Source organism: Rhamphochromis sp. 'chilingali' (assembly GCF_963969265.1).
Source record: "Rhamphochromis sp. 'chilingali' genome assembly, chromosome: 19".
Lineage (NCBI taxonomy): Eukaryota > Metazoa > Chordata > Actinopteri > Cichliformes > Cichlidae > Rhamphochromis > Rhamphochromis sp. 'chilingali'.
This window is the reverse complement of record NC_137946.1, coordinates 33,638,727-33,660,544: the sequence shown is the minus strand read 5'-3', so window position 1 is coordinate 33,660,544 and position 21,818 is coordinate 33,638,727. Positions and strand designations below refer to the sequence as shown.

The 21,818-nt window shown below is 45.0% G+C and overlaps 3 protein-coding genes across 4 annotated transcripts; 1 reads left to right on the top strand and 2 right to left on the bottom strand.

Moving 5' to 3' along the window:
* Positions 1-535: 535 nt before the first annotated feature.
* med31 (mediator complex subunit 31) lies at positions 536-2,551 on the bottom strand. The gene is made up of 4 exons (XM_080868025.1): positions 2,372-2,551; positions 1,487-1,561; positions 1,312-1,408; positions 536-1,196 (listed from the first exon to the last, which is right to left on the bottom strand). Exons 1-4 carry the CDS (start codon positions 2,379-2,381, stop codon positions 980-982), a joined length of 399 nt encoding a protein of 132 aa, XP_080724151.1. The 5' UTR covers positions 2,382-2,551; the 3' UTR covers positions 536-979.
* A 3,864-nt stretch (positions 2,552-6,415) lies between these two features.
* On the bottom strand, positions 6,416-13,759 carry LOC308387014 (Na(+)/citrate cotransporter-like; the record flags this gene model as incomplete). The annotated part of the gene is made up of 9 exons (XM_080866886.1): positions 6,416-8,194; positions 8,291-8,428; positions 8,654-8,815; positions 9,242-9,363; positions 9,445-9,548; positions 12,904-13,116; positions 13,241-13,363; positions 13,450-13,633; positions 13,756-13,759. The coding sequence occupies 9 exons, from the start codon at positions 13,757-13,759 to the stop codon at positions 8,066-8,068; spliced, it is 1,179 nt and encodes a 392-aa protein (XP_080723012.1). The 3' UTR covers positions 6,416-8,065.
* Positions 13,760-17,749: 3,990 nt separating this feature from the next.
* LOC308387701 (uncharacterized protein) lies at positions 17,750-20,578 on the top strand. Of its 2 annotated transcripts, none has more exons than XM_080867949.1 (2): positions 17,750-20,108; positions 20,462-20,578. In XM_080867949.1, the coding sequence occupies exon 1, from the start codon at positions 18,007-18,009 to the stop codon at positions 19,252-19,254; it is 1,248 nt and encodes a 415-aa protein (XP_080724075.1). In that variant the 5' UTR covers positions 17,750-18,006; the 3' UTR covers positions 19,255-20,108; positions 20,462-20,578. The 2 variants fall into 2 exon arrangements, with proteins under 2 accessions (XP_080724075.1, XP_080724076.1); XM_080867950.1 differs by lacking the exon at positions 20,462-20,578 and having other exon boundaries at positions 17,750-19,763; positions 20,044-20,105.
* Positions 20,579-21,818: the final 1,240 nt, after the last annotated feature.

Below are 21,818 nucleotides of genomic sequence, written 5' to 3'. Positions count from 1 at the left end.
GGGCTCTCTGTCTGTGTTTGTGCTCAAGGCTCTGCAGCCAGGGATGCTTTGTCTTGTTGCTCTGCTCTTTTCCACCGGATCTGTTTTCGGGATCTAAATCTAACGGGATCTAAAAATAGAAAAGAAATATTGAGTTTCCTCTTTAAATGCACATCATGAGCCACCCTGGTGGTGGTCAGAGGGCCCGGTGGCGCCAGTGTCCGGCAGCCTCGCCTCTGTCAGTGCACCCCAGGGTGGCTGTGGCTACAATGTAGCTGCCATCACCAGTGTGTGAATGGGTGGATGACTGGATATGTAAAGCGCTTTGGGGTCCTTAGGGACTAGTAAAGCGCTATATAAATACAGGCCATTTACCATTTACCCTCACTGAATCACTGTTTAATGCTCTGCTGTAGAAGTGACGATGGAGGGAAACTTTGTGATGAAGTGAGATCTTGTTCATGTGACCTGCATCAGAGCACCTCAGGATATTTCAGGTCAAGGAAAAGTGGTTAGGAAAAGGAGGTAGGTCATTGTTGTTATTGAGCAGACTAACTCAAAGAAAGCCTGCATAACTTTATTGGTTTAATCAACACGCAAACAGAAACAAACTCTTCACATTTCAAACATTTTATTAGAACAAAGGATGAAAACAGGCCGAGCCACTCCCCTCTCCCGGAACACTTCAGTCACACTCAGGTGATCGCCGCAGATAAAAGCACGCCCCCATCAGGCAGGAGCTCACTCTGCAGCTGAGCAGCGGGACTTTAAATGAAAACCTCTGCTGCCTTTTTGTTTTCAGTCTGTTCCTGCTGAGACCATAGGACTGACAAGTTCCAGGAAATAGTTACATCCATAAATCCAGGAGAAATTTTAGCTTGAAAGCTTGATGCTTCCCATCAGCTGATCAGCTCCCACCTCAGTTCCTCCCCCACGGTCTTTAATGTTCACGTGAATGGAGAAATAACCTCGGTATCCCAGCAGCACTCCAACTCCGTCGTCATTTTGCGGCAGCATTGCCGTGCGGCGGGGCCGTCTGTGGCTGCGCCTGCGTTTGCTCAGCGAGCGCCTGCTGCAGCCGCATGCGTTTTCGTGAGTAGTGCTGCCAGTGCAGCAGCTGCTGCTCGTCGATGAACTTGGCGCACTGAGCGTTCACCAGCTCCTTCCTGAAGTGCTCGTACTGCAGCAGCTCCAGCATGTGCAGGCAGTGGGGGTACCTGCAGGGGGCGGAGTCACAGAGCAGAGGTCAGCTGACAGAAGGGTTTACAAACATCACAACTTTATCCTCAAAGAGAAAATCATCTAAACTGAGGATCAAACACGTCGCCGTACTTGAGGAACTTGGCATACTCAGGCTCCTTCCAGTACAGCAGGTACTTCAGGTAGTTGATGAAGGATCTGTCCCTCAGGATGCCTCTCTGAGCCAGAACTGGAAACAAACACACAAAACCTACGTTAAACTCTGGCAAATGTGAAGCTGCGAGTTTCTGATTACAGAGTCACTCACAGTTCAGGTAGTTGGGATTCGCCAAACACTGGACGAACTCGAGCTCCAACTGGAAACGGTTCCTGGCCTGCTCGTCTGCACCGGGAAGCACACGAGTTAATCAGCAACACGACATTCAAACCCACAGCACAGATTATCCTGAGATCATCAGGAGCACATGCTTTTAACTTCTATTATTTAATTACATTAAATCTAAACCTCAATAATATCTCGAAGGATTCAATCCACACTACACACACGCCAACGTAACACACCCACGAGAACGCATGTTTCTATACCAGACTCCATTAGAAAAAAAGCAATTTAGAGGCACATTGTTTTAATTCAACCTGAAAACTTTAAACAGGCAGCTCGGAAATTAAATTTAATATAAGGATGAATTATTGAGAGCCGAATTAAAGAGCGAGTCTCGGAGTACAGTCTTCAGCGTCCATGCCAGGTCATCTTCAAACACACTTACGTTAGCTGATAAATCAGGTTTGTTGTCAATCGGAATAATTTCTTGGGACGTTGTGATCAGGACAGAAAAGGCCGACACTCTGCAGCCTGACTTAAAGCTAATCATGAGTGTACCAACGTCTTTAACAACACATTCAATTACATTTAAAAACAACCAGAACCTTTACTCCCTTTAACTCCCTTAAATAAAACTCGTAATCCCAGCGCCGCCAGACTCCATTCAATTTAACGCCGCTTTGTCTGTTTGCGGAATGCTTCGTAGTCAAAGTAGAAAAACAAGACGGAGCACATGTAAATACCATTAGCTGCTCACAGACACGCTTTTAAAGCCAACAAAGTAAAACTTACGGATTTATTTATGGCGTTTTGTCTTACAGGAAATATTAGCCTAGCAGATTAGCATTGACCAAACAATCTGCTACAAACCTGTTTCCATGGCTACAGCCTGAAGGCAGCAGTATGTAGATGAAGGACTTAAATGTCAGATAAACTGTATAAAAACTTAAGAAGCACAAATAAGAACAGAAAGCCGGGTTTTGCCCTTTTCGGGTTTAATCGCCGCCATCAAACGTGTGCAGACTAAAACGTAAAACGTTAAACTTCCGCCTTCGCGACATCCACGTCGCTTTACGCTGCCTGCTGTTCGTTGTTTGGCCTCAAGAGGGAGGCAACAGCAGGCAAAAGATAAGCGCCTTCAGACTCCCACAGATATGGAACGCCAGGACTGACATAATGAATTAATAAATACACCATTAAATAATTAATTAAATGTGGCAATAATTAATTAAATAAATATTTACAACTCATTTAATTCAATAATTATTGGCACATTTAATAATTATTGACATATTTAATTAATCCATCCATCCATTCGCTTCCGCTTCTCCTTTTCAGGGTCGCGGGGGGCGCTGGAGCCTATCCCAGCTGTCATAGGGCGAGAGGCGGGGTACACCCTGGACAGGTCGCCAGTCTGTCGCAGGGCCAACACACAGGGACAGTTTTTGTGTCTGTAGGGCTGTTTGATGACGGTTTGGACTCTGGGAGATGAGGACACACCCACATCTGTTCCATACTGCAGCCATTGATGGTGTTACAGCTCTGAGGCAGCTTTGGGGCATCAGACGCACACACTGGAAAACCAGCACCTGGACTTCATGCAGGAGAGACGGCCTCAGTGATTTAGGTTCATAAGCGAGTTCAAACACTTCTGGCCTCTTATCACTTAGATTCCTTAATCTTAACAGTGAATGCATTTAAAGCAGGAACTGCACACCTAGCTGTCAGAAGTTTGGCAGCATGAGTACTGTAAAGTTTTGTAGGGTCCTTGTTAAAAATTCCACAAGCACCACGTTTGTCATATAAAGTTCCATTTTTTACAGTACATTGTTGAAATTATAAACTATATATTCTAGTTGTCCACTTGTCAGTAATCTTTGAGTAAATGGATGTCAGTGATAAATCAGTGGTGATTCACCTGCAAATGTTTTTAACAAACTTTGTTTTTTGTAGAATTCATCGGCAGCTGTGGAGAGATGCATTTGAATATCTTCTGGTTCCACTTTTCCTAACCTGGAAGCTGAGGATGGCTGATTGCTGACAAGGACGCACCTCAGTGCTTATCATGGGTGTTACATCCTCTGTGCAGGAATTCCAAAGAAAACGAGAGCAACGAGCACTCGTTAAGAGCAGCCAGAAATCTGTCCCTTTCTGGCAGCTGTGGAAACGTCCAATAAGAAAGTTTGCATTCTTAGAACAATGCTGGTCATGTGTGATGTGTCATCATATGAGGATATTACATTTTGACCTAATTCTGCTCAATTAAGTGTTTTGATCGTTGATCCAGTACGGCAGCTTTGTGTTGTGCTGCAAGTTAAAAACCATTGTCCTCATGAGCACAGCATCTAACAACTCTCCTTTACAAAAGTCGATTGACTTTAACTGGACACAATGGTTTCCAGTGGGAGCAGTGTTGGGGAGTAACGGAATACATGTACCGCCGTTACGTATTTAAAATACAAAATATGAGTAACTGTATTCCGTTACAGTTACCGTTTAAAAAGGTGGTATTCAGAATACAGTTACTTTGTTGAAATAAATGGATTACACTGCGGTACTTTCCTGTTTCATTTTGTCGCGGGTCAGGACTGTTTGGGTTTTGTTTGACAGCTACGTTCTGTTGTTCCAGGCGGCAGCGCTACGGTTGCCATGGTTACAGGGCGACGCTCTCTCTCTCTCTGTGACTGTGTGTTTCCTGGGTGAGAGAGCGCCTTTTCGTTGTTGTTGTTGTGCTAAGCTAACAGGCAGAATGCTACAAGCATAGCTCTAAAGAATGTAGCATCATGGGCAGTGTAGTCCGTGCTGCAGGGAGAATGGACTGCCATACACGTTATGTGTCTGTGAGCGCGAGGAGGGAGAAAAAGGGGAGTGGAAAGGTACGAGTTGACATCGAGGAAAAACGGGAGCTGGAAGCATGTAAATATAATAATAACCACTGCAGCCAAGAAGAGTGCCTGACGAGCCCAGTTGTAAGTAAGCTATTAAGACTCGACTGTACACCGTGTTCCTGTTTTCCTCCAAAAACAATAAGTTGCGTTGGAGCAGCCTTTCAACGCCTCTCTCTGTCTCTCGAAAGAAAAGTTGACCCACACAACAAAGTAAAGCTATTTTTCGGCTACGAGCCGACAGGGACCCCGCCGTATTAGTCAGAGGTCCCTTTACTACAGTTCGGAGTCGCGGACCTTCAGTAATAGTAATAAATCACACAGCAATAGTACATTCACGTAGTTGTAAAAAGCATGATAATATATTAAGTAATCCAAAGTATTCAGAATACGTTACTCTCATTGAGTAACGTAACGGAATACGTTACAGAATACATTTTGGGGCATGTAATCTGTAATCTGTAATGGAATACATTTTAAAAGTAACCTTCCCAACACTGGTGAGGAGATACATTCATCACTCATCCCTGACACCGGAGAAGTCACCTGGATGAGTGAAAAAACAATTTTCCATGGAAAATCCAGAGGAACTGAACTTTGTTGTTTCTTTGGGCTCAATTTCAGCTCTAGCAGCATCTCTCAGAAGAAAACGGTTTTCCCAATTATCAGATGAAAAGATTGTTGAACCAGGTGGTATTCTCTGGAGTTGAAATGCAGTTTATTAAATTGGAATTCAAAAATGAATTTACAAATACAGATTTTATTCTACAATTCATTAATTAAGCACAGAACTTTTTATTTCGATGCGCGTGGCTCTTGTGGTCCTCCATACAGCCTGGTGTAACAGAGTTAGAAAATAGCTTAATGAATTTCCTCAAAATTGATGTGCTTTGTGAATAGTTGGAGCCACCTGGTGGACAAACACAGCAACTGCAACTGTTAAGGTTCCAAATTGCTGCACAGCGCATGCCTCAGCAAAGGAAAAAAACTCCCAAGCTGGTGGTAGGTGCTAGTGAGCGATACTGTTGTCAATTTTGTAATTGTATTAATGAAAACACCCTCATAGTGGTAATTGTCAACATGTATTTTGATTGTAAGCAGTACTAGCATGTATCCCGAAAGTTACAGGCATTTTGATGCATGGGTAGTAACTTTATTCACGAGTAGCATTTTTAGTTAGCATGCTAAGCTAATACTCGTTAGCTAGTCGGGTGCTTTTTGACTTGCACTCAGCTCTAATGCTTCTCTATGAGATTGTGATTGTTCTAATTCTTTTTAACAGAACTGAATGTTGCAGTTGCTTTGCAGATTGTTAATAAAGACTGTGTGCTGTTTTCTTTGTACCAGGTAGGCGCTGTTAAGTATAAGTTTTAATCGATGCTGTTGTATAGGAAAAAAAATGATGAACAATGATGATTGTTTTATAATAGAAAAGCTGTTTTTATATGTTATTGTTGTTGTTGGTTAGGAAAAAGGAGAAAAATAAATAAATAATATTGCTACTATACGATCACAAGTTTGGTTTCAGCTAGAACTTTTAAAAGAAAGATTTTGTTGATGTTGTGTTGTATAAATATATCTTAGTCATTTGTTAAGTGTTATGTTTGGAAAAGGAAAAAAACTCCCAAGCTGGTGAACTGAATGTTGCAGTTGCTTTGCAGATTGTTAATGAAGACTGTGTGCTGTTTTCTTTGTACCAGTTGCCAGAATAAAGAGGGAGCCCAGAGTAAGGGCAAGTCCAGCGTTGCAGTGCCGTCCTTTCTACATGGGCATATCACACCACTTGCACAATAGACTCTCAGAACAGCAACAGCTACACTGGCATCAGTTAAACTTCAGCTGATATCACTTCAATATAAAACAGACGTTTTGGACATCAAGTCCAAGCTTCTGTTTGTTTCTGTTCTAACTTTAGTTCATTTTGGAAGATTTTTGTTTAAAAAAAAAAACAGCAGAATTTACAAAAGCTGCATTTAAAGATCAATTTTTATTAATATGAAATAAAACTGTCAACAAGATGGTACAAAACTCTGAAACGTCATGTATGTACAGAACACTCATCAGCTCGCATAAAAATGGTGTTATTATGTTTAAATATGAACCTTAAAAATGCGAAACATATTTAGTAATTATGCTCAAATAATTCCAGTTCACAGGGAAAATAGTTTCTTCACTGGGAATTTTCCCAGTCAGTACAGTTCTGCTGCAGCTGTGCTAGAGTCAGTCCTCCAACAGTGAAATAATCACAAAGAAAATAAAAGACCAGCAATCTGGAAGAAAGTTTTAATACAGCATCATCTGCAGAAGAATCAGTCTCATTAACATAAACTGCAGACCTGGAACAGAGCCCGGTGGCAGCCTGCTAACAAGCAGTTTCACACATTTATGATGAGCAAATAAATATCAGGACTTCAAACAAAAAGAACAATTTTAAATGACATGGTTCTTACAGACAACACTAAGTGTTTTATAATCATCCTGTTTTCACCCTCTGTTAAACTTCTTCCATGTTTCCGTGGTTTCCTCGCATTCCTCACACTGTGCTTTCATCCTCTCATTCTTCACAGCTTCTTCTGTTTCACTGCCTTTAAACAAAATAATATTACACCACTGACAGTCAGCTTTCTGCAGATGTTTCAAATTAAAAGCCGGTGATTTTTTTTTGTTGAAATTCAGGTTTCTTTCAGCTGTTAAATTTTCATCAATATGGTAAAATGGTAAAAATGGCCTGTATTTGTATAGCACTTTACTAGTCCCCAAGGCCCCCAAAGCGCTTTACACATCCAGTCATCCACCCAGTCACACACATTCACACACTGGTGATGGCAGCTACATTGTAGCCACAGCCGCCCTGGGGCGCACTGACAGATCGTGGCTAGGGCGACCGTGGGTCAGGGGGTTGGGAATCGCATCTGTAACCGGAAGGTCGCCGGTTCGATCCCTGGGCTCTCTGTCCGGGTCGTTGTGTCCTTGGGCAAGACACTTTACCCTACTTGCCTACTGGTGTTGGCCAGATGGCGCGATATGGCAGCCTCGCTTCTGTCAGTCTGCCCAGGGCAGCTGTGGCTACAACTGTAGCTGCCTCCACCAGTGTGTGAATGTGAGAGTGAATGAATAGTGGAATTGTAAAGCGCTTTGAGGTTCTCGAAAAGCGCTATATAAATGCAATCCATTATTATCACTGAAGAGTTCTTTTTTTAAATTAAAGGGTCAACAGGAATGTGAATGTTTGTAGTTAGAGTCCACAGTCCAGCTCAGAAAACATTTTGAGAATCTATTTAAAACTTGGGGACTTATTGTCACTGTTGTCTGGCCCTAAGATTGCTTTAAAGACACTAAGAACGAATACTGTGACCTCAGTTTGTGTGTATTTCTCTTACACCATCTGTACAAACATATAAAGGTAGATCTAGTTTTTCAATCCACCAAAGGTAACGTCGACTACATTGCTTGTGTGTGGAAGTCCATTAATTGCCATTATTACTACTTTGTAGACAGTTTACTAGAACGTGTACACGCACAATGACACAAACAACAAAATCGAGATGATGTTTCTTGTGGGTGTAACACGAATATAAAAAACAAACTCCTGGCTGGGAAATGCCAGATGCTGGAGCTGAAAGATCAAATCTGAAAAGGTCTTTATGTGCATAAATAAAGATGTGGGAGGATGTTGCTCCTATACGGGTGCAGTGACGTTGGCCCACGAGGGGAAAGTGTCCAGAGAAAACATGACCCGACCCCAGCTGTTGATGGCCAGACTAATGCAGCCGATGCCGATGATATTCATCACCACCCCTGTTTTTGCCTGTAGGGGGCACAGTGGGGGGGGGGGGGGGGGCTATGATGACATAATGAATCAGAATGATTATTTCTTTCCAACTGGAAGAAATGAAGAACTCACCATGTCGGACACTTTGAGGAAACCGGAGGAAAACACAATGGCATTGGGTGGAGTGGCCACTGGCAGCATGAAGGCGAAGGAGGCGCTGAGGGTGCAGGGGATCATCACGTACAGAGGGTTCAAGCTGATGGACTGGGACTGGGTTGGGAAAACAACAGAGTCATCAACTTTACCCATAAACTGGCTTCAGTGGCTTTTTTCCTGTTACATTTCAACACTTCCTGTTTAGATGTATCATAATAAAAGTCTGTCAGTGGTTCAAGGGTGAAGCTCCTTCTGTTCTCTGTCACCTTATGATATGAAACATCTGTAGGAACATCTGCAAATAACAAATATAGTCTGTGCTGGCTGTGTTTTTGGTACCATGGAAGCCAGGATGGGCAGGAAGAGAGTTGCTGTTGCAACGTTGCTTGCACATTCAGTGAAGGTGGCAACGAGCAGGCAGAGGATGATGGCGATGGCCCATGGAGGGATTGAGTGGAGCGGCGTCATCTGATCACCGAGCCAACGCGACAAACCCGACTCCTGAAAAACCAACAAGAAAAAGCCGGACTTCAGTCTGAGTCTGAAAGCAAAGGTTTCTCTGTGGTCTTTACTTTGAATGAAAACTCCATCTGGTGTCTTCACTTTTCCAAAATATATATAAGATTTACTTAATCTCATCAAACCATCTGCACTGTGCCCATACAGAGCAGAAGCGTCATTTTCATTTACTCACAAAGTCTTAGTTGTGTTGTTCTCTTGGCTATTCAAAATGTACTTTTAGTTTATTCCTTCTAAAAATATACAAACTAAGGCTGCATAAAAGAATGTAACAGAAGGCCGGAATCTGTAAATGTCTTTGAAGTGTCAGCAACTATAAATCAAGGCTGATGTAGTAAAAAAGCCTTGTGGTGCACTTGGTGGAGCGATTTGTCTTATTGGTCCTTGTTTACTCTTCAAAGGTTTTACCTCACTGCCTTTGGCCAAAGCAAAGCCGCCTCCCAGCAGCAGGACAATATTCCAGGGCATCTTCTTCTGAGTCACCTGCCAGGTGAGCAGAGAAGGGGCGGGGCCTCGAGAGACCTGAGACTCTAATTGGATCAAACGAACAATTTAAATCACGAACATAAATTGCCTTTGTGTCCCATCCACATGTTGTGTGTTTGTGGTACCTGTGTCGGAGCGCCTCCAGAAGCAGAGGTATCGCGGCGGCTCGGAGGGAAGAACAAACAATAAAACAGCAACAAACAAGGCAACGGTTGCATCTGTGACGAACCTGCAGACACAGAGAGAGAGCTCAATGCAGGATCTACTTTCATCCACTCAGCATCAAACAACAAACTAGATACTGTCACTTCCAAAGACCACAGGTGGTTCGGGAAGATTAAAGCCTTAAAGAGTTATGTTGAGTCGAACATCTGGGACTCTAATGGCTGTGCTGTAATCTGGCAAGATCACCATGGTAGCTTTTGCAAAATGGTTATGCTTATTCACTGACTCATTACGCGATGTCACGGTCAAAGTGCAAATAAGATTCTCTGTAACAGGAATAACAAAACTCGGAGCCTCCTGCTGCTTCCTGCGACTGAAGCAACAGGTTCTAGCACCTTCTAAACACTACAGTCGGTCACGGGGCTTTGAAAGAGGAACACTGTTCAGCTTCTGTTTAAAATCTGCCGAGGAGAAGATGTGACAGCATAGCAGGTGAATGCCTGATCCCAGGGTTGTATTCATGAAACATCCCAGCTGTGTGTTCAGGGTCCAGGTCATTTAATGACTTATAAACAATAACCAATACTTTGAACTCAGGTCTGGGTCAGACACAGGAGCCAAATCACCTGACCTGGTGTTGAAGGGGGAGGGGTCTAGTTTTGGTTACCTTGGACCTTTGGTTTGTGCAAACAGAGGATTTTGAAATGTTTCCTGATTACACAGGTTTACAGTCGACGTGCAGTCGCCCTCAGCTGATGTCACAGCCTGACAATAACATGAGCAGCAACTATTTTCAGTAACTATAACTATAATAAATATCTACAGTGAACTACGTCATCAATGACTGTGCAGCAACAAAGGAATTTTCCTTCAGTGAAAACAAGACATTCAGATCTCAGAGTCTGCCTGCAGCTGACTGCTTCCACACAGATGTTACCAGGCACAGGGCACGGCCTGCTTCCTGTCTCCAAATCAGTATTTCAAATAACTGAAACCCCTAAAAGGTCAAAAAGTACAAAGCTCACAGGAGGTGGATGTAGAAACATAAACCCAGTGGTTGCATGGTCACTGAGTGTGTGCAAATACCAAACCTCCGGCTGTGGTGAAACTCCTTCTCACGAACTCAGCGGTCGATATTAGACGGGAGGTGAACAGAGTCAATGACAGCTGAAGGGCTTTCACTTAAGACGGAAGAGGGAGTTAAAAAGTCCTCATGTCTAAGAAATAATGACAATAATAAAAATAATTATGAGCTTTTCCTGCAGCCTTCATCGGTGGACACAGACCTGCTGACTCGCAGGTTTCTTTGGGAGCATATTGATATTTTTCATCTTTGCTGAAAAGTTGAAGGCTAATGCTCCTTCGCTTCATCAGCAACCTGCAAACTGATGCTCAGTAACATCCAGAACTGCGACCGCTTGGAGAAAAATCGGAAAAAGTCTGAAAAAGCTTTCCAACAAAACCCTAAAGCTTCAGTCCACAGAGGGCAAACATCTGCCATCCAGCTGTTTCTTCATTTTAACGTGTTTTATGATGAAAGCTCTGAACACGAGCTCACGGTTTCTGGAAGCTTCTTCAAGACTTTGTCTCCACATTCATGCTCCAAAGAGAAAAACGCTCTGATGGGACTAAACTGTGAATTCAGTGACAAGAAAACCCCCCCAAAGCTGTTGTATTTCTCAGTTAAACTGATTATTGATGTTTTTGAATATTCTAAATGTTTCTGTTTACGTGTTAAATCTCACATTTTTCTCAGAAACTGAGGATTTTTTTATTTCCCGTCTCGGCCTTAACAACAACACGACAGAAACAAACAGGTCGATGCGTGACGTCTGCGCTACTCTCGCTGGTCATGTGACCCCACCGGGAGTTTATGAATGAACAGGAAAGTCATGTCATGTGTTGCCAATTTCCCACATGGTTAAATACGCATGTGTGTTTAGCTGTGGTGGTGCTGGTCGGGGTTTAAAGTCAACTTTAACGTCTCAGAGTTACAAAACATACATTTACAGATTAAAAATCTTCCTGTATGAGTCAGACAGACAGACTCTGCTTCCTTATTTATGAGCTTGTGCTATACTCACATACAGTCAGACATATATGATTTCTGATACTGCAGAAGCGAAGCAAATAAACGTGACAACCCTCAGGCTGCTGCTTGTTTCTGTGATTTTGTTCTGGACGTTTTCTCAAACGCAGAAACTCTGCAAAGTGCAACAACACGAACACTGTGCAGGCGTCAGAGTCGCAGCTGCAGGCAAAGAACCGACTACACGGAAAAGCTTCTAACTATTAATATAATCTAATGGATTAAATACATGGTTAACCTAATTTGGAAACCAGTGAGTCCAGTATCACCAGCTGATACACTAAAATTTAATTCACAAAAACTAATCATGCAAATGCTGCTGAAAGGGTTGAATAATAAAAGCTGAGATAATAACATTTAATTGAAAGAAAAATCAGACTAACTAGGCCCGATGTGCGGTGTGGAGGTGAGCTCAGTTCATGCCTCCTGCATTTGTGTAACACGGGTCAAAGCTGCAGCTGTGACACTAAAGTCCAGCATTTGTACCCAGGACACGTCCAGTGTTTGTTCCTCGCTTCTGAGTCCTGTTTATTCTGGGAGTTTGCCCCGAGGCAGGCCCTTTCTTTCCATCTCACATTACTGCAGGAACAGAGACGAACACGTGAAAGTTGGACCTCAGAGTTTCTGCTCAAAAAAACTCAAAACACCCCTTTAAAGGATCATTCCAGTGCTTCACAAAAGATCTACTTTCAGTTTGAAAATGAGACTTAAATCCAAATTCTTATATTTTCATTTAACACAATAAACAAATGAATAAACTACAAGCTTAGAAAGTTGTTACGATAACGTGGAGAGGCAGATTCATCTAAAAACATGAACCAGAACAAGAAAAGTGCATTTTAAAAAAAACACACCTTGGAAATAAAACAGGACGTAATTTAAAAAGGAAGTAATCTGGTCTTTTTTTAATGACACTATCTGACCAATAGAGCGGCTCCTGTGTGAAACTCAGATGTTATTCTGTTGGGTGATGTTCGTCGCCTGGTTACAGCTTCCTGCTGCTAAAGTAACACTGGCAGAAAGCTTGCAGCAGACCCTCCGACCCTGAGCGCTGTTAAAGCCGAGAGCTCGCCGACCCGGCCGAGCGGGTAACACTGGATGAGCAGGTGTCAGTGACCTGCCGGTCACAGCTCGTTGGCCGAGGAGGCTGGGCCCTCAGAGTCTCAGTTAGTCTGCTTTATTAAAAGGCTGAGATGGCGGTGGAGATCTGGGCGGAGCCACGCACGAGGACGTGACTGATTTGGGTTTGGTCTGCGCCGCTCTCTGAACCGCCCAAAACACTAAAACAGCTTCAGCAGCGAGCACTCATGAAGGTTTCGCTGGTACTCACTCAGCTTTGGAGTTGAACATGTGCGTCGCCCAGCCGTCCATGAAGCGCGGGTCTCGTGTGAACCACAGCGCCACCATGAGGATGAAAAGTGCCAGAACGCTGAACTCTCCGTAGCTCATGGGTCCCAGACGGGAATGCTCGTCCCTGATGACCTGGTATGCTGCCCGCTCCTTCTGCGACTTGACCGCACCGCAACCCCACGTCTTCCTCAGGCTGTGGTGCACAAAAGCAAAAAAACCCAATCATGGTTGTAACTGTAAAGTTGAGTTGTGGGAGCTGTGGGAGCTGTGGGAGATGTCACAGTAATGTTGGGGTTGTGTTTTGGTGAATGACTTACTTGCAGCCCACGTAGAGGAACTGCAGCCAGAACCAGGCCAGGGTCAGCGTTAGCACCATGGTGGGGAAAGCAAAGGCAAACCAGGAGGCAAAGTTGATCACGTCACCGTTCTGAGGGAAGAGCCTGCGAGGAAGAAACAGGAAGTTGAGAGTCAGGCCTCACAGGACACGTGGTCACATGATGTGGGTGCCGTTGCTGTGAGTTCGTACTGGTTCATCTGTCCGATGAGGACCAGGTTTGGCCCGGTTCCTGTCAGGGTAGCGATGCCTCCGATGCTGGCGGCGTAGCAGACCGACAGTAGGAGGCCTTTACTCATCCTCCTCGTCTCCTCCTCCACGTCACTCAGCTCCTCCAGCTCCATCTGACAGAAGTTGCTCTCCACGGTCACGACCACTGAAAACAGTTAACAGTGTTAACCAATGAACCTATTACCCACAACAGCTACTGAGCGAACACTCACATTTATCTGAATGTATTCTCCACGTTATGTTTGACTCTTTATTTCTGATTTGGACTCATTTAGATAGATTGATTAAATCTTTATTGTGAACATGTTGAAAAAGTACAACAACATAGAAACAAAGCAAAACAAAAGATATGGCTGAGGAAGGTTTGAAGCGTCAAGGCAGGCGAATGGAGGACATTGGTGGTGAGATCGCTAAAATGTTTGTGAAACACTGCCCAAATCCTGAGCTCGCATCTGTGTTTAAGTACAAACAGATACATGAGTGGACGTGCAAGGAGATTCAGGAGAGGATAGATGAGTATCGGCGCGAGAGGGTGTCTTCTGTGAGAGTGCGCGTGGTTGAGGCCCATGCAGCAGCACTAATTCGTGATGACACGCGTGTTGAGCTCTTGAATAACGATGACAGGAAGTCTTCTGGTGTTGACGCGCTTCCTACGTCACCCCCGTCACCTGGGGTAGGACCCTCTGTCTCACCCTCTCCTCTCTTGTCCCAGACGCAGCAGATGTTTCTTGCTCCAAGCTGTCCCACTGTTCCTCCTCTATTGTCACAGGATGGGGAACGGAATCCGACGACCTCAACTCAGAATAGATGCCAGACTATTCCCCTGCATTACCAGAAGCAGTCTGCCCTCCCTGCTCCTGAGCAGCAGTTCCCCCACAGTCAGCAGCCCAGCGACAATGCTGTGCTTGGTGAGATGATGTCGATGCTCAGGGAGCTGTTGAATAAAGCGAAGGCTGGGGATGGACATTCCCCCTCACGGCAGGGTGGCAGACGAGTACAGAATCGGGCCCCTTTGTTCAATGGCAGGAGCTGTCAGGTCTGTAATAAGGAGGACCACACTACACAGTCCCATTGCCGCTTTGCCCGACTCTGTTTCACATGCTTTCAGCCCGGTCACACACGTCGCTCGTGTGCCAATGGGGCCTCTACGGGTGACAATGCCCAGGGAAACTAGACGACCTGTGCTTTGAGGGAGGCTGTACAGGTCATGAAGAACACTCCCACACACATGATGCAGCAGAACTGTATGACAATGTAAAGGACTTAGACAAGTCTGAGAGAGTTATTTTTCAGGACACACAGAGAATCAGCAGCAGTGACAGCCTGTTCTACACTCCTGTTACAATCGGAGGCAAGTCATCCCTTGGTGCTATGTTGGATAGTGGTTCAATGGCCTGTTCTTTGAGTGAAGTAGCGCTGCAGAGGCTTGCTGCTGCTGGTGCTATTGATTTGAGAAATCAGGGGGCGCCCACTGTTGTTTTTGTTGGCTGTGGTGGTGTACGAGTGAAGCCTAAATCAGTGGTGGAGCTTGACATGGAAGTGTATGGGTGTCGTATCTTGGTTCCAACCTTTGTTGTTGAGAATCAACAAGATGACTTAATAGTTGGCTCGAATGTCATCAGACATTTAATCCGTCAGTTCAAGAAAGATGCAAGCTACTGGGAGGCAGTTTCGATGTCGCGTTCAGGGCATCAGGAACTTGAACAGTTCCTCTCTCTGCTTGCTGGCCTGGAACGCTGGTCTGGTACTGAGATACCAGACAAAGTGGGCACAGTCAGGTGCAACAGGGCTGTCACCCTGCCAGGTAACAGTGAGTTTCTTGTATGGGGGAAACTTCCGAAAGATGTTAAGATATCTCCCGGCTCTACTGTAGTTACTGAGCCAACCACCTCTCGCTCTGCACCCAGGGGCATCATGGTCGCTAGAGTGGTGACTCCTCTCTGGGGAGACAGGTGGGTCCCATTCAAGTTCCTTAATGTCACAGACAACCCTGTTATTCTGCGGAGGAATGCCAAGCTTGCTGATGTCTACACCTGCCTTGCATTGGAGGATATGGAGGTTCCAGAGCTCAGTCAACAGTCTACTCGTACAGAGCCCACTGGGACATCTGTACCCACAGTGGATGTTGGTACTGTACAGGGGAGGCTGGACCGTGTTGGCCTGGGTGACCTGGACCTGAAATCCTGTGATGTGTCATCGGACTGGCAAGAAAAGTTGGCTGACCTTGTGGTCAATTATCAAGATGTCTTTTCCCGCCATCATCTGGACTGTGGTGAGGCTAAGGGCTTTGTACACAGGATTCGACTGACAGATGACAGGCCATTTCGTCTCCCCTACAGGCGTGTGCCTCCTGCCGAATACCACAAGCTCCGCCAGGTTCTTAACGAGATGGAGGAGAGAGACATAATCAGGAAGTCTACTAGTGAGTTTGCCTCACCTCTTGTCCTTGTGTGGAAGAGAAATGGCGACTTGCGAGTGTGCACCGATTTTCGATGGCTCAACAGGCGGACGCTAAAGGACGCTCATCCCCTGCCACATCAAGCTGATTGCTTGGCAGCCCTTGGTGGCAATGCGTTTTTTAGCACGATGGACTTGACTTCTGGCTTCTATAACATGCCGCTACATGAGGAGGATCGCAAATACTCTGCATTCACAACACCCATGGGTTTGTACGAGTATAACCGCCTCCCTCAGGGTTTGTGCAACAGCCCAGCCAGCTTCATGAGAATGATGACCTGCATTTTTGGCGATCAAAATTTCCTCAGCCTGCTGTGCTACCTTGATGACCTGTTGGTCTTTGCACCATCTGAGCAGTTGGCTTTGGAGAGATTGGAAATGGTTTTCAGCCGACTTCGCCAAAACAACCTGAAATTGGCCCCAAAGAAGTGCTGGCTTCTCAGGAGGACGATGAAATTCCTCGGGCACATCATTAATGAGTCTGGTGTGTCCACAGATCCTGCTAAGGTCGAGGCTGTCAGCAATATGACCATTGCGGACCTAATGGAGCCTGATGGGATCACCCCGTCACAGTCCCGTGTCAGATCATTTCTGGGGATGGTGAACTATTACCAGCATTTTGTGCCCAATTGCTCTGCCTTGGCAAGGCCCCTCTTTGACCTTCTGTCTGGCCAGAAGCAGAAGCGCAAGGGGCGGGCACGTGTGAGCCGTGCTATGCAATCTCGGAAGCTGACACCTACTGACTGGACACATGATCATCAACAGTCATTTGAGGATCTGAAGGCTGCTTTGGTGTCCTCAGTAGTTTTGGCCCATCCTGACTTTGCTCGCCCTTTTGTCTTGTCCACCGACGCCTCCTTGGATGGGCTGGGAGCAGTTCTTTCACAAGTTCAGGAAGGTGATTTTGTGGCTAGACCAGTTGCATTTGCCAGTAAATCCCTTTCCCGTGCCCAGCGTAATTACCCTGCTCATCGCCTTGAATTCCTTGCGTTGAAATGGTCTGTGTGTGACAAGTTCAGCCACTGGCTCAAGGGACATGCCTTCACGGTGTGGACTGATAATAATCCACTTACACACATTATGACTAAACCTCATCTGGACGCCTGTGAGCAGCGGTGGGTGGCGAAGCTGGCATCTTACGAGTTTGATATCAAATATGTCCCTGGTTCTAAGAACATTGTCGCAGATGCACTAAGCCGTCGACCGTTTGTGAAGTTTGCTGTCGGAGAGAGGTTGCTCTGCTGTCCCTATAGCAACCTAGTTGGAGAAGCTCTTCCCATCTCTGTTGGCTCAGTACAGGAGGCATTTCGACAGTCGAACTCCAGTCGACATCTCTTCGATGGCCAGGTCGAGGAGGAGCCTAATGTGTCGGTGCATGCTAAGAACCAGTCCTTGACTAAAGAAGAGGTCTCTGCCATCTTTGAGACACATACCCTTTGGGAGTCGGGTGCCAGAACGCGTGCTGTTGACATCCTCCAACAGCTTCCACAGCTACTTCTCCCTGCAACGGATGCTCAACCTGTGTTCTCTGAGGGTGAGCTTCGTGAGGGGCAGTTGAGGGATCCCGTCCTCTCCAGAGTGCTGTACTTTGTGGAACGTGGCCGTCGACCTTCCCGGAGGGAAAGATCCAGTGAGTGTGCCATGGTCATTAGGTACCTTAAACACTGGGACAAACTGACGATGTGTAATGGTGTCCTTTACAGAGTATCTAGGGATCAGGTCTCCAAGAAGAAGAGATACCAATTTGTTGTTCCTGATGCCCTTAAACCCGAGGTCCTCCATGGCACACATGACAATGCTGGCCACCAGGGGCAGTTTAGGAGCTTGTGTCTGGCCCGCCAGAGGTTCTTTTGGCCGCACATTGACAGAGATGTGAAGGATTATGTGCGACAATGCCAGCGGTGTGTCATTGGTAAGGCAGCTGATCCTGAGGGGAGGGCACCCCTGGAGAGTATCAAGACATCTGCACCTTTGGAAATTGTGTGCATTGATTTTTGGACTGCGGAGGATTCTAACAAGAAACCTGTTGATGTGCTGGTAGTGACAGACCATTTTACTAGGATGGCCCAGGCCTTCCCTTGCCGAGATCAGTCTGCTAAACAGGTTGCGAAGCAACTCTGGGACAAGTATTTCTGCATTTATGGATTCCCAGAGAGGGTCCATTCTGACCAGGGCGCATCATTCGAAAGTCAGCTGGTTGCCGAATTGCTCAGGGTTGCTGGTGTGAAGAAGTCTCGGACGACGCCGTACCATCCAATGGGCAACGGTAGTGTGGAACGTTTTAACAGGACACTGGGCAACATGATTCGTGCCCTCCCTCCTGATGCGAAACACGACTGGCCCCGGCGCCTCCAGACCCTGACATTCATGTATAACTGTACTGTGCATGAGACAACAGGTTACGCTCCTTTCTATCTCATGTTTGGTAGGGTCCCCCGTCTTCCAGTTGATGTGCTGTTCAAAAACATACTGAAAGATCCTGAAATCGGTTGTTATGATAGCTACGTGGTGTCCCTGACAAAGGATCTTCAAGAGGCAATGGCTATTGCTCAAGGACATGTTGACAAAGAACAGAGACGTCAGGCTGAGCTCTATAACCGCCGTGTGAAGGGGAACTTGATCGCTACGGGTGATAGAGTCCTGGTTTCCAACAGACGTGAGAGAGGGAAGCGAAAAACAGCAGACAGGTGGGAGTCCACCATATACACTGTCGTTGGTGTGAAACCTGCTACTCACACATATGTGATCAAGAATCCTATCACTGGACAGGAGAGGGTTGTGCACCGTAACCTGTTGATGCTTGTTAACTTCTTGCCTGTGGACGTGGACAGTCATGCAGATCGCACCTTTCAGTCTTCTTCTGAAGCTGGATCTGGCGATGCCATGGATGCGACGGGATTGCTGTCTTTCTCAGAGAGTGGGGATTCTGTGAACAGAACTCGGCAATGGGTTGACAAATTGTCGGCTGCACGTTCGGACAGCTGTGAGGGCGCTGAGCCCTCTGGTCATGTTTTGAGCATGGCTGATGAGCCTGAGAGTGTGAGTGATTTGCACCATCAAGCCGGTTCAGTGACCTCTGAACGAGACTGCTTATCGGCCCCCTCGACTATCACTCAGGGAGGGAACAGACAACTCACGCCTTCCACCCACTCTGGTCCTGGCGATGTACAACCAGTCAGATCTCGTTTTGGACGCATTGTCAAACCAGTCAATCGGTTGCTCCATGTAATGTCCACTCAAGAGGTTGTTAATGATGCAAGTCAGATGATTGGCAAAGTCTCTAAGTCATTACGTCAGGCTTTTCAGTAAGTTTTTTTTATTTTCTACATTGTGGTTTCCAGTTTGGTGTATTCTTTGTTCCATTCTGGTTTTCCATTGCACCACCATGTTTGAACTTCGGTCCCGATGCGGGGACATTTCTTTTTCTGTGGGGCATGGTTTGTGTGGGGTGTAGACGGCATCCTGCATCCAGGAGCTGGTAGTGAGTTGGCGCCGCTCACTCTGCTTCATCCTTTTGGGGATACTTCTTGAGTTGGTGTGTCTATATAACCATGTCGGGTCTGTTTTCTTTTGGGTTTCTCTTTTGTTTTGTTGATTTTGGTGGATGCTGTGGGTTGTGCATCTTTAATTTTGAGTGAAATTCTGCGGGGGTGGATGTAACAGAGTTAGAAAATAGCTTAATGAATTTCCTCAAAATTGATGTGCTTTGTGAATAGTTGGAGCCACCTGGTGGACAAACACAGCAACTGCAACTGTTAAGGTTCCAAATTGCTGCACAGCGCATGCCTCAGCAAAGGAAAAAAACTCCCAAGCTGGTGGTAGGTGCTAGTGAGCGATACTGTTGTCAATTTTGTAATTGTATTAATGAAAACACCCTCATAGTGGTAATTGTCAACATGTATTTTGATTGTAAGCAGTACTAGCATGTATCCCGAAAGTTACAGGCATTTTGATGCATGGGTAGTAACTTTATTCACGAGTAGCATTTTTAGTTAGCATGCTAAGCTAATACTCGTTAGCTAGTCGGGTGCTTTTTGACTTGCACTCAGCTCTAATGCTTCTCTATGAGATTGTGATTGTTCTAATTCTTTTTAACAGAACTGAATGTTGCAGTTGCTTTGCAGATTGTTAATGAAGACTGTGTGCTGTTTTCTTTGTACCAGGTAGGCGCTGTTAAGTATAAGTTTTAATCGATGCTGTTGTATAGGAAAAAAAATGATGAACAATGATGATTGTTTTATAATAGAAAAGCTGTTTTTATATGTTATTGTTGTTGTTGGTTAGGAAAAAGGAGAAAAATAAATAAATAATATTGCTACTATACGATCACAAGTTTGGTTTCAGCTAGAACTTTTAAAAGAAAGATTTTGTTGATGTTGTGTTGTATAAATATATCTTAGTCATTTGTTAAGTGTTATGTTTGGAAAAGGAAAAAAACTCCCAAGCTGGTGAACTGAATGTTGCAGTTGCTTTGCAGATTGTTAATGAAGACTGTGTGCTGTTTTCTTTGTACCAGTTGCCAGAATAAAGAGGGAGCCCAGAGTAAGGGCAAGTCCAGCGTTGCAGTGCCGTCCTTTCTACATGGGCATATCACACCACTTGCACAATAGACTCTCAGAACAGCAACAGCTACACTGGCATCAGTTAAACTTCAGCTGATATCACTTCAATATAAAACAGACGTTTTGGACATCAAGTCCAAGCTTCTGTTTGTTTCTGTTCTAACTTTAGTTCATTTTGGAAGATTTTTGTTTAAAAAAAAAAACAGCAGAATTTACAAAAGCTGCATTTAAAGATCAATTTTTATTAATATGAAATAAAACTGTCAACAAGATGGTACAAAACTCTGAAACGTCATGTATGTACAGAACACTCATCAGCTCGCATAAAAATGGTGTTATTATGTTTAAATATGAACCTTAAAAATGCGAAACATATTTAGTAATTATGCTCAAATAATTCCAGTTCACAGGGAAAATAGTTTCTTCACTGGGAATTTTCCCAGTCAGTACAGTTCTGCTGCAGCTGTGCTAGAGTCAGTCCTCCAACAGTGAAATAATCACAAAGAAAATAAAAGACCAGCAATCTGGAAGAAAGTTTTAATACAGCATCATCTGCAGAAGAATCAGTCTCATTAACATAAACTGCAGACCTGGAACAGAGCCCGGTGGCAGCCTGCTAACAAGCAGTTTCACACATTTATGATGAGCAAATAAATATCAGGACTTCAAACAAAAAGAACAATTTTAAATGACATGGTTCTTACAGACAACACTAAGTGTTTTATAATCATCCTGTTTTCACCCTCTGTTAAACTTCTTCCATGTTTCCGTGGTTTCCTCGCATTCCTCACACTGTGCTTTCATCCTCTCATTCTTCACAGCTTCTTCTGTTTCACTGCCTTTAAACAAAATAATATTACACCACTGACAGTCAGCTTTCTGCAGATGTTTCAAATTAAAAGCCGGTGATTTTTTTTTGTTGAAATTCAGGTTTCTTTCAGCTGTTAAATTTTCATCAATATGGTAAAATGGTAAAAATGGCCTGTATTTGTATAGCACTTTACTAGTCCCCAAGGCCCCCAAAGCGCTTTACACATCCAGTCATCCACCCAGTCACACACATTCACACACTGGTGATGGCAGCTACATTGTAGCCACAGCCGCCCTGGGGCGCACTGACAGATCGTGGCTAGGGCGACCGTGGGTCAGGGGGTTGGGAATCGCATCTGTAACCGGAAGGTCGCCGGTTCGATCCCTGGGCTCTCTGTCCGGGTCGTTGTGTCCTTGGGCAAGACACTTTACCCTACTTGCCTACTGGTGTTGGCCAGATGGCGCGATATGGCAGCCTCGCTTCTGTCAGTCTGCCCCAGG